The 12072-nt window shown below is 36.7% G+C and overlaps 1 protein-coding gene across 1 annotated transcript in view; it reads left to right on the forward strand.

Annotated features, from left to right (window-relative positions):
• Nucleotides 1–12072, forward strand: part of LOC117925320 (cycloartenol Synthase) — a 55883-nt gene that overhangs the window by 22628 nt on the left and 21183 nt on the right. The window contains exons 8-15 of the mRNA XM_034844317.1: nt 7858–8046; nt 8516–8629; nt 8836–8958; nt 9063–9185; nt 9269–9367; nt 9848–9904; nt 11408–11454; nt 11546–11689. Of these exons, the coding sequence (XP_034700208.1) occupies nt 7858–8046; nt 8516–8629; nt 8836–8958; nt 9063–9185; nt 9269–9367; nt 9848–9904; nt 11408–11454; nt 11546–11689 (896 nt within the window). The remainder of the gene's footprint in view (nt 1–7857; nt 8047–8515; nt 8630–8835; nt 8959–9062; nt 9186–9268; nt 9368–9847; nt 9905–11407; nt 11455–11545; nt 11690–12072) is intronic.

Consider the following 12072-nt stretch of genomic DNA (forward strand, 5'->3'; position numbering starts at 1 on the left):
TTTGCTTTTCCCTTGGTTCTCCACTTTTTTTTTTTTTTTTTCTCACAGCCCCAGAATCTACATCTCTCCACCTCCATCCCCGTGGACTATCTTTTCCTTTTTATTTTTTATTTTATTTTTATATTATGGTTGTGGAGAATATTGGAAGAAATAGGAAAGTCGGATTAAGATCCAAGAACGAGTATGGGAATATGGGGATGTGGTTGTGCATGGAGATTCTCTGTGCATGACTCTTCCTTTTTTCAATAGTGTGCCTCTCATACTTGCCAAATTTTGGGGAGTGCTATTATGGTAGATCGATAACAACTCTCTTTTGTTAAAGATCACAGATGCTCCCTCATTCAACTTAATGCCATCGGATTTTCATGCAAAACACCAAAAAGGATTACATGTTGGAAACCTTAAAATATAATAGAGAAAAGAAATCATGCAAACTTAAGAAAGGAAAAAGAAAAAAAAATAAAAAAAATAAAAAACATGCATATATAGGAAAAACTAAAAAAAATTAAATCTCATGCAATTTTCTAAAAATGAATAAAAAAAAAAAAAAACTAAATAAAATAAAATAAATAGATAAATAAATAAATAAGAAATCAAACATATACAAACTATACAAACTATGCAGGCCATGCAACTATGTGAACCATGCAAAAAATGAGTTTGAAAGTGCCTAAGTGACCTAGGATGAACTAAGTGGAATCTAACCTAAAGTGCGTCTAAGCAAAGCCTAATCTAAACTCGAAGGGCGGCCAAGGTCACAACAAGGGGCTAGATAAATCCTTCAACCGAAGTCTCCAAGATGACTCAGAAAAGGTAGGCTACATGAGTAGTAACGGGTCATAAAGGAATTGTTGTAAAGTATCAAATGAACATCTAATAAGACATGCGTTAAGAGGACAAAATGGAGGGTCTACAGTCATCCCTATCCATCGGCTACATATCATCCTTGCAGATCAACCCTACCTCCCGGCGAGCCTTCCTTATAGCCCCATAGAAAGGAGTAGAAGATAGAGAGTCCCCCTCGCTTTGGAAAAGAGATAGACATCGTACCTTGAAAACGTGCCGCCGCCGAAAATAGAACCTCATCCACAAGTGAGAAAATCTCTCTCGACTGCCTCTTGCCAAGCTCGTCAACAGGAAACACCCCCCCACTTAGGGTAAAAAGGATTCCCACTCTTAAGAAGAGAAGAGGGTTAGGCCTTGCACCTTTCTATCTCCTTTGCATTTGGTTGGGTTGGGCCTAAAAGACCATGGGCCAATCTACTAGTTAGCAGGCTGGCCTGCCCTCCCTTCAATGGGCCGAACCCCCTCAACAAAAGGCCCAACAATCTCACTTATGGGCTCCTTAAACCAACTTATGGCCCTATTAACAGCAGGTTGGTTTATCCTCCCATCAATGGGCTGAACCCCCTCAACAATAGGCCCAACAACCTCACTTATGGGCTCCTTAAACCAAGATGAGCTTGCTTTCACTTCCATAGGCCTCTGTAAAGCAGCTCCAACTGCAGATGATTGGCCCTCCTCCCACACAGTACCTACAAACTCCTGCTCCTGCACATCCTGCTGCAACCTTCCCACAAAAGGTACTGAAGGTGTTCCCTCATCCACAGTCCTCATCCTGCCATGAAATGACACCTTTTTTGCTATTTTTGACCTCGCGAGCCCCACGAGACTTGCCTCGCATGTATCACTACTCTTCTTCTCCCTCTCCTCCTGCCTCTTAGTATGGGGAGCCATTGGAGCTACCCAAGGAGGCATCTCCCACTACAGATTCACCGAAAAATAGAGGTCTCCCACCACAACCTGTAACCTCCCTGGAACCTTTTTTCCATTTGTTTTGACTAAAACTTGTGCCCATTGTAAGTTTATGCCTCTCGTGGTCTCCTCATCCACCCTCACATAACCCCCGCAGGCATCGCCCACTCTCTTAAAGAAATCCCTGTGCCATAGACAAAGCGGGAGCCCTACAATCCTCATCCGGTAGGAATTTATTTGAGCTCTCTCACTAAGTCAGCCTAAGGTTGGACTCCATCTTTCCAACTTAAGTGGTCTTTGCCTAAAGACACTCAAGCCTTCTTGTAACGCCCTCTTAGCCTCCTTTGCCAACTTGAATTCAAATAGAATCCATGGCCCTCCCAAAGGTAACAACGACAGATTCCCTTTCAGCCTCCAATGATACGTAGCCCAATCCTCCAAAGAGGATATCGACGGACCCTCCTCCATTACTTCCCCCCCATTTTCCTACCAAGCAATGATTAAGATACTGCAACTTGTTAAACGAGTTAACTCCCCCAAATTGCAACCACACGTCTTCCCTTTCACTCCCCTGTTCAGGCAAGGGAAAAGCCTCCACAGGCACAGGCCCTTGACTCTGCCCATCTTTCATCTCGAATGCCTCGATCCTACTTTCTCAACATTCTACTCTGCAGGTCCTCAACTTCTAAGCAAGAATATACCACCCCACCGACAATCCCTTCCCCTTTGGAAAAATCAACACAAATCGCTTCGTCTCCACAGAGAATACCGAACACAACAGGTATCTACTTGCCTCATTGCTGCGTAATTGGAGCTTACAACTCCTTCCTCCTTCTACCCAAGAATTTTTTTAACTCCTTCAATCTCTCCTTCTGGCAACAGTCTTCCACTCCTTCTAAGAGTAAGGATAGACCTCTCTCTCCAAATCTAATCTAGGTAGAAAAATTTTGACCCCTCTCTATAATTACCCTAGACAACTTTCCTTTGGACAGTTCCACCAAAATCTCGAAGGACTTGGAATCAATCCCAAACCAAGCCCTTCCTCCGACATTCATCCTCTCACTTTCTCCATGCTGAGATATATCTTAGCCGATGTCAATTGTTGGAATATGAGCAATCTTGGACCGATCTTTAAGCTTACCTACCAAGTTAATAGGCCTAAAATCTTTAAAATCCTTTACAACCCCTTTCTTTCGGATTAACACCAAAAAAGTTGCATTAAGACTTTTCTCAAACCTCCCATGACCATAAAATTCTTTGAAGAAAGTCATCACCTCTTCCTTCACAAAATCCCAACGAAAATACTAGAAGCCAAAGAAAACCCATCTGGTCTTGGAGCCTTGTCTCCATTTGAATTTGACAAAGCATTGAAAACCTCCTCTTCTAAAAATGGCTCCTCCAACCATTTTGCATCTGAAGCGCCCAAAACTTTAAAATCCAGAGCATTGATGCTAGGTCTCCAGTCTACAGGTTTAGATAAAAGAGTGCTATAAGCCTTACTACCCCTTCCTTCAAACCACTCTCCTCGAAGAACCACTCTCTATTAATTTTAATCCTAGTCAAGCAATTCCTCCTCTTATGAGCATTAACCATTATGTGGAAAAAGCTTTGTATTTCTGTCTCTTTCTTTCAGCCAAATTTCCCTAGATTTCTGTCTGCACGAGATTTCTTCAAAGAGGGTCCATTTATTGTAATCCTCTTTAGTCCTCCTACTTGCATTAGCCTCCTTAAGGGAAAGGATCCCCTCCTTCCTTTGAATTCCATAAACCTATCTCGTTGAAGGCCATTTCTTTCCTAAAAGAAACATTACTAAACACATCTTTATTCCACCTCCTCAAATATGATTTTAGGGCTTTAAGTTTTAAGGCCAGAATAAAGCTGAAGGACCCAGTAAAATGGTACCCCAACCACCACACTTTAAGAAGGTCTTTGAAATCCTCTGCTTGCAGCTACATATTTTCAAACCGAAATGGAAAAATGTCTTTCCTCAAACCTCCTCCATCTAAAAGAATTGCAAAATGATTGACACCAGCTTAAGCATAATATGTTGAATCACTCAATTGAAATGATTTTCCTAAGTTTTGGACACCAAAAATTGATCCAATCTGGTAAGGGATTCGTTATTCAACCCCCCGCTCCAAGTAAAAGAACCCCCTAACAATAGAAATTCCAACTCCTCAATAACTTTTGAAAATCTTCTCATATCTTGAGACATCCTATTGTCACTATTACATTCCCATAGGAATCTAACAACATTAAAATCCCTCCCACACGCAACGGGTCTTCCCATAGTCCCTTGATAGCTCCTAGTTTTGCCTAAAAGTCTTCTCTTCTCCTTCATAATGTGGGACCATACACCCCTGTAAAACCTAAACAAACTGGTTCTGCTAACTTTTAAAACAACATGAAATTGTAAAACACCAACCTCCATTCCCACCAATTCTAAAGTTTGATTATCCCAGAAGATGAGCACTCCACCTCCAACACTAAATCCCCAATCTAAAAATCTACCAACTCCTAGACTCCTAACTAAATCCCTAGACATCATCTGTACTTTTGTTTCTTGCAAGCATATCAAGTCTGCTTTTTGAGATTGAATTAAGGACTTAATGATTTTCCTCTTATCATTGTCATTCACCCCTCACCCCCCAACATTCCAAGAGATACTTTTAACCTTCATTTACAAATTGGTATTAAGTCCCAACCTCCTTTTCCACTCTCCTTCCCATTGCCTGATATCCCCAAATAATTCATTGTGCACTTCAGCTTTTAAATTCTTGTTCAAAATTTGGGATACCGCTTATCCCAAGTCGCCCTAGGGTGCCTGAAGCACATCCATTAAAGTTCAATTTAACCACTCCTTCAATTGGCACTAGCCATACTTCTGAATTATTTTTGGCCAACCTCCTTGACTTGCAAAAGCTACTAGTCTAATAATATAAGGTTAGGCAAAAACAGAGGAAGAAGAGTAAAATAAGTCCCAAACTACATCCATTGTCCTTCTAGTATAGGCAAAGATCATTGTATTCATTTCTGGGCAAATTGGTCAAATCATACTAAGCCTTGCAATACCCCATGGCCTTTACATGATTTCCAAAGCCTTTGAAAGAAAGTAGTCATCATCTCCGTCATTGACATTCTTTAGCCAAATGCAAACAACTAACCATACTAACACCGAGCTTAAAAAGTAGGTAAGCCTTCATTTCCGACATGCTATCCATCACTTACAGTGGCTTTGGTTTATCGAGGAGAGGGATAGTTTTATGGCAAGCTTCGTGCATAGCTTTAATTTGGGTTGTGTGGCGGGAGAGAAATGCGAGGATTTTTGAGGAAAAAGCAAGGAATTCAAAGAATTTTTGGGATTCTATTTTTTTCCTTACTTCTCTTTGGGCTTTTTGTTCCAAGGTTTTTAAGGGAACCCCCCTTATTGTGTTACAACTTGATTGGTTAGCGGCGTGTAATTCTGATGGGTTGGTTTAGCTTAGAGAAGTTGTTCGTTATTACAGTGTATTTTCTTGTTTTCGGTTTCTTGTAGACTAGTTTTCTTTGGTGGGAGGATTCCTCATCCTTCTCTTGTACTTCTTTTTTCTATTAATATATTCCTTTGTCGTTTCCTATCAAAAAGAAAAAAAAGTAGGTATGCCTTTTGTTTTAGGTAACTTTTGTATCAACTCCTTATTCAGCTTACCTATTGTATTGGTGATTGATGGAATTTCAGCAACTCCACTGCTTTGACAGCCGATTCCATCTTCTCATAAATATCTTGCTCATCTAGAACTACTCCTAACTTCATTATTGTCCTATTACATACTATAGCATGTTCATTGTAAGGTAATAGTGACAACCTGTTGGGTAAATCATGTGATGCAACATCTAAAAAATCAGACACCAACTTGGATTCTTCCTAAGATACTTCTTGAAGTGATAAAAGGGCTGAATCTTTGTTTTCTTTTGCAAAGTTATGACAACCATTACTATTCTCCTTGTTCTCTTTCTCAAACTCCTTGGTATGAACTAACAAAAACTTCTCTTGAATTTTAACAACATTTTTGGCTTCTAGTTTTTATGTTTCCTCATTTGTTCCATACTCATAGGCTTCAAAACAATATCTCATCCTTGAATGTGAAAGAATATGTATTAGCCTTCCCATGGCTACACACATCTCGATTATAGAGGCAAGGTCGATCAAGTAAAAAACATTTAATAGTCATAGGAATAACATTTCACCATATAGAATCATTATAACATGTAGGAGAAATAAGAACCAAACATTCTTTGTTACCTGAATAAAAGTATTAATGATCCATGCTACCATGCATGGTTGAGGATGTGGCTTCCTTGACAACTTCAACCTTGCAACAGTTACTTCAGACACTACATTCATGCTAGTGCTTGTATTGATAATTAGCTTACATGCTTTATTCCTACAATGTTCTAAAATTTGGAATATAGAATGATGCCTCCAATCTTCACCAATTTTCTTTGGCGCAATAAGAATATATTTAACAACTCAAAGAAAAGATGAATCATTGGAGGAGCCAATATCTTCATTATTGTACTTCTCTGTCATCTCGTGTTTTAGGTACACAGATTTCTTTTTGAACATTCCAATGCCATATGTTTTCTTTCTCCACACTTAAAAACAATACTCATTGCTACCTACTCATCAATTATTACCCTGTAGGATATTTGTTTTTTGAATCAATAACATTATTGACTTTAGAACCAATCTGCATTGTGGTTTTTCTCAATGCCCTCCCATTTTTGTTATATTTTCTTGTTGTCTCTTTGTATTGGGAATAAAACCTTGTAGTTAGGGGTTGTTTCAAAATTTTCTATCCTCAAAGCCAATGGAAACGCTTGATTAACATCATAAAGATGGTGTGTTATTATTTGGTTGTGACTTCCAGCTCTCAATCCAACTTTATTGGGAAATAATTTTCCATTGATCTTTAACTCCCTTACACTGAATTTTCACCTCTAACTTGTTTATATCCTGAAAATTGTTATGCCTCCTTACTTAAGAGTGGTCAGTTGATCATAAAATTCATCTTGGTAATTATAAAGGAGGTGTTTTACTTTAACTTTTGTTTCATCTCGTTCCAATGAACAATTGGTGACTGTACCAAAATTTTAAGGTTGTTCTCTGCACGTGTTTACCAAATTTTAGCTTGTCCAAAAAGTTTCATAATAGCAAATCAAACTTGCCTTTCATCAGACCTGTCATATCGAAGTCCTATCCTATCTGAAAAGGCTTGTGGATTAATTTTTCCAAAAAAATCTCCTACTTCTATGTTTGCTTTATGATATCACCACCCATGTTATGTTGATCATGCCTCTAATGCCCAATCTAACATAACATCATTTGCCATGTGTAAGAGGTAATTTGAGGCCTTTCAAGATGGCATCTTGCCCTAGGATTTCCTAGGAGGCAGATTTGAACCAGCTTCTTGCTCTACTTTCTCCCCAACACAAGATCCCTTATCCTTAGTGCCATTAGTTGCTGGTTTGGAAACATTAGTGGCTGAATCGTGAGTATTCTGAGGAATAATAACTTGTAGTTCTTTAAGTTGGGCTTCTGAAGTACCTTCTCCTTAATTATATAAAAAAAATCACCATGTTGTCAATCAGTCAACTTTCACCAAAAACTTCAACCGCTTCTAGTTGTCATAGTGCTATGTCAAGCTTTGATACCAAATCTCATACAAGCTTTTAAAATTTTTAGTGCTATACCGGTTGTTTCTTCTTTGTATAATGACATGAAAGGTCCAATAAAAGAAAAAAAGAAGAAAGATAGATCTATAGCAATCATACCAAGGTTCCTAGGCAATCAAATTTAGGGTTTTCTAAGCACTTACAATTGAGAAGGCATCAATGACACCCTCAGAAAATGCATGATAGGTGTTGAAAACTTTTTATTAAAACTTGCCAGGTACCCTCTTTTCATTTTATTAGAGGTTAGAACTCGCCAAAAACCTTATTAGAAGAAAAAAGGGAAGATCTCTGCAGAAAAATTTGCATTTCCATTTTTCCATTACCCTTTTTATTTTGGTTCTTGTTTCTCCTATATTGGCACGGGGATTCATTGCATTAATTTTGCAGGAAGATCTGTACTACCCACATCCATTGGTGCAGGATATACTTTGGACATCCCTCGACAAAGTTGTTGAACCTATTCTAATGCATTGGCCTGGGAAAAAGTTGAGAGAGAAGGCTCTTCGCACTGTCTTGGAGCATGTACACTATGAAGACGAGAACACTCACTATATATGCATAGGTCCTGTAAACAAGGTATATATTATGGGTTCTCAATTGTGTTTTACCTCTGTTAAGGTTCCTCTTTGTTCATTGGGAGGGCTAGAATGTTGTTGTGTGCAATTGAGTAGGAGGTATGATTATTTATCAAATTCAGAGTGTTAATCATCTTGATTATTTTAATGGAGGATATAGCCATGGATAGATATAAATGTGAAGATTTGTTAGTCCACTCAAGTAGGTTGGATTTAAGCTTTGTTAAGTTGTCTGAGTTGATATATATATATATGTATTTAATTTCTTTCCTATGCTCAGGTGATCTTTAGACCTTTTCTTCATGGTCTTGAATTTAATTTATTATTATTGTTTTGTTTCTTCTTGAATGAAGCATTAATTATTAGCTCTTTCTTCCCTCTTTCTGTTTCTATTTGAGAAATTACAGATGGGCTAGCTAACCCTATCACCTCTTTACTCCTCTAAACTCAATGTATCCTGTGGCATACAGGTTTTAAATATGCTTTGCTGTTGGGTGGAAGATCCAAACTCAGAGGCTTTCAAGTTACATCTTCCTAGAATTTTTGATTTCCTGTGGCTTGCTGAAGATGGCATGAAAATGCAGGTCCAAAAACAATATCATCCCTATTCACGAAGTACCAACCACAACAACAAAAAAAAAAAAAAAAAAAGGGGAAAAAAAAAAAAGAAAAAAAGAAAAAGAAAAATGAAAAACATTCCAAATGATTCTATATGTGTCTATTTACAAGTTCTATGTGTACATTGAAATTTCAATTATTTTTTACAGCTGATATAGTTAACATATTTCAGGGCTATAATGGAAGTCAATTATGGGACACAGCCTTTTGTGTTCAAGCAATTATTTCAACCGACCTAGTGGAAGAATATGGTCCAACTCTAAGAAAAGCACATGCATACTTGAAGAAGTCACAGGTGCTTTCATCACTTATTGGGATTTATTTAGAACTTTCTAATTTACAGATAATGTAATTCCCCAGTTTGATCTTTTTCTGGCTGGTGTTTGAATGTTGTTGAAGGTTTTAGAAGATTGTCCAGGCAATCTTGATTATTGGTATCGCCACATTTCAAAAGGTGCTTGGCCTTTTTCAACCGGTGATCATGGATGGCCCATCTCAGACTGCACTGCGGAAGGATTGAAGGTAATGATTGATTGTAGTAAAAGCACCATTTGCTTCTTTTTCTTCGTTGTAACTTCTTTTTCTCTTTTTGTTCTTTTTCTTAGGCTATTCTTTTACTATCAAAAATTCCATCAGAAATTGTTGGTGAACCATTAGATGCGAAGCAGTTATACGATGCTGTAAATGTAATTCTTTCCTTACAGGTAATCAAAATCTTTGATAACTTGAATCGTATACTTGACATAGATTACCTGCCTATGGATCAATAATCATTTTCATTGGCACTTAAGGTAATCCATCCTTGAAAGTGATCATTACAGTATGCTTGTGTCTGTGAACATATAAAACAGCTTTATGGTTTAGTTAATCATATGCTTAGAATAATGATGAAAAAACTGCTAACTGTCCTGGATGTTTTTATTAAGAATTTTGATACTTCATTTTATTTCCTTTTGTGGAGAATAATGTTTGTTATGTTAGAGAGCATTATAAATATTCTAGTTATCTTTATTATTGCGTTACACTTTTTGTCATTTCATTAATAGTAGTTTTGCCTTTTCTTCTTTAACTTAAATTTATCATCCAAATTTATTTCTTAAAAGTCATAGCTCTAGAAGAGGGTTTTTTTTTTTTTTTTTTTTATATAAAATTCACTAAAAGCTCTTTTCTTGGCATTGCTGCAGAATGGAGATGGCGGCTTTGCAACCTATGAACTCACTAGATCTTATGCTTGGTTGGAGGTAGCCTCTATTAATTATTCAATTCTTTTATAAGCAAAACCTTTTACCTTTGGAGCAAGTTTTTGCCATGGGGCTAGCAACATGAGTACCTATATCTCTCCCTTAATCTTGACTGAATTTTAAATAAACACATCACCAACTGCTCTTGGGTTCTGCGTTTTATTCTTGGTTCTGCCTTATGCTTGGCTATTACTCATGCCACTCAGACAACAATACACCTCATCAATCTGCCTGTTTACTGTCGTCCAGTGATACCTGGACTCCTCCATTTGACCCAACTTACCTGTGTTAAGATATATTACATGGATCCCAGTATAGGATCCTTGTTGGACATATTTTGCTTTTGAACTAGCCTAATAATTGATTTGTTTTATGCTTTACTACTACTGCTATAGAAGATCAGAAGTTGGTTGGGAACAGAGCATTTATGTGTAAATTTAGGGATACGATAAAAGATAAGGCTAGGTTTTATGATGAAGTGGGTGAGAAAAACTACGTTTATTTGAATCACATTTACTTATAAAAAAAACTACGTTTATTTGAAATCCATTTTTAAAGCAATAACACCTATAGGGAAAAGTCGCTACAAGGATAAAGGATAATATAATAAAATAAGTCAACAAAATAAATCTCTATGACAGATAACAAATAGTTTACCTTTATATACATGTGTAAGTCTTGCCAAAAAAGATAAATATTATTTTATTTGAAATTTAAATTTGCACAAAACATAAAAATTAAATATATCTCAATATTGATATTTCCTAAAATAGGCACATGAGAAATACCATGTCTTAATTCTTTCTGTTACATCTCTTACATTTCTTAGAATAATATTACTTTCTTTAATAAGTTTGATGTTATGTGATGTGATACTTAGATAAGCTAGTTTAATCCCTAATCTTATAAATTTCTAACTTTTTAACCAAGTCTAAGTATCAGTACCTGCTACTAAGATCCTTTTCAGGCGATTTCCTATAGCAGTTTGAGAATTTGAATGATCAGTCACCTATACACAGCTACATTTTGACACCGCACCTGAACCCATGTGACATAAATGATGAGGATGGTGATGATGATGAGTAGAACAGGACAAAATGAGATTTGGGCTGATTCATCCAGTGAACCCATTCAACCTTTGTGAATATCCATGTAGTTTTGAGATTGACAGATGTAACTCAACATGGTGAATGCAACACATGTGAATAAAGAATGAGAAGTCAATTTTATAAGTCATCTATGGTGATCTTAGCAGAAAAGAGAAAGAAAGTCATCTATTGTAAATTATGTGGCAACAGTAAACATTGGCTTATCAAAAATGTGTCATGCACTGAATGCCCCTGAGTGCCCCATCCAATGCAACCACCCCCCATCACCACCCACCCACTCACGTTCCCCCTCCTTTTTTGTACAATTATATGTTAAAAGCAATGTTATGGATACGTGTTCTTTTAATCTACGGTTTTGGTTGAAAGCATAATTCCATTTCCTTTTCTATTTCAGTTAATCAATCCTGCTGAAACTTTTGGCGACATTGTTATTGATTATCCGTAAGATATTGGCACTTTGATTAATGCTATTTGCAATATTCTTTTGTTTATGCAACTTTATAGTTTATCTCTAACTAATATGACTATGTAGTTACGTGGAATGTACATCAGCTGCACTTCAAGCTTTGACATCATTTAATAAATTTTATCCGGGGCATCGGAGAGAAGAAATAGAACATTGTATTAAAAAAGCTACAATGTTCATTGAAAAGATACAAGCATCAGATGGCTCATGGTTTGTTTTTTTCCCTTACGTATTGTAGGACCAATTAAATATTAGTCTATGTCTATATACTTGGACACTTTTCAACTTCACTAAGCATATCCACGTGAAATGACATGCCACAAGTGTTTGTGTGAGCTTCTTGTGGGATACTCCTACTTTGCTCAAGAGATAATTGTTTGTTTTAATTGATTTGTTTTTTATTTTGGCTTTCTTAGTGGATAATTATATTAAAATAAGTATTTTGGAAAAGTGAACTCTTATAAATATATTTCAGGCTAAGGAGTAAGAGTGATAGTTCTTATTTAAGACATCTTTACTTTTAATTAAAATTTGGTAATTTATTTATTTTCCTTTTATTATGCCCTATCTAAGTGTTCATACTTTTTATCTAG

Source organism: Vitis riparia, chromosome 11 (genome assembly GCF_004353265.1).
Source record: "Vitis riparia cultivar Riparia Gloire de Montpellier isolate 1030 chromosome 11, EGFV_Vit.rip_1.0, whole genome shotgun sequence".
Taxonomy (NCBI): Eukaryota; Viridiplantae; Streptophyta; class Magnoliopsida; order Vitales; family Vitaceae; genus Vitis; species Vitis riparia.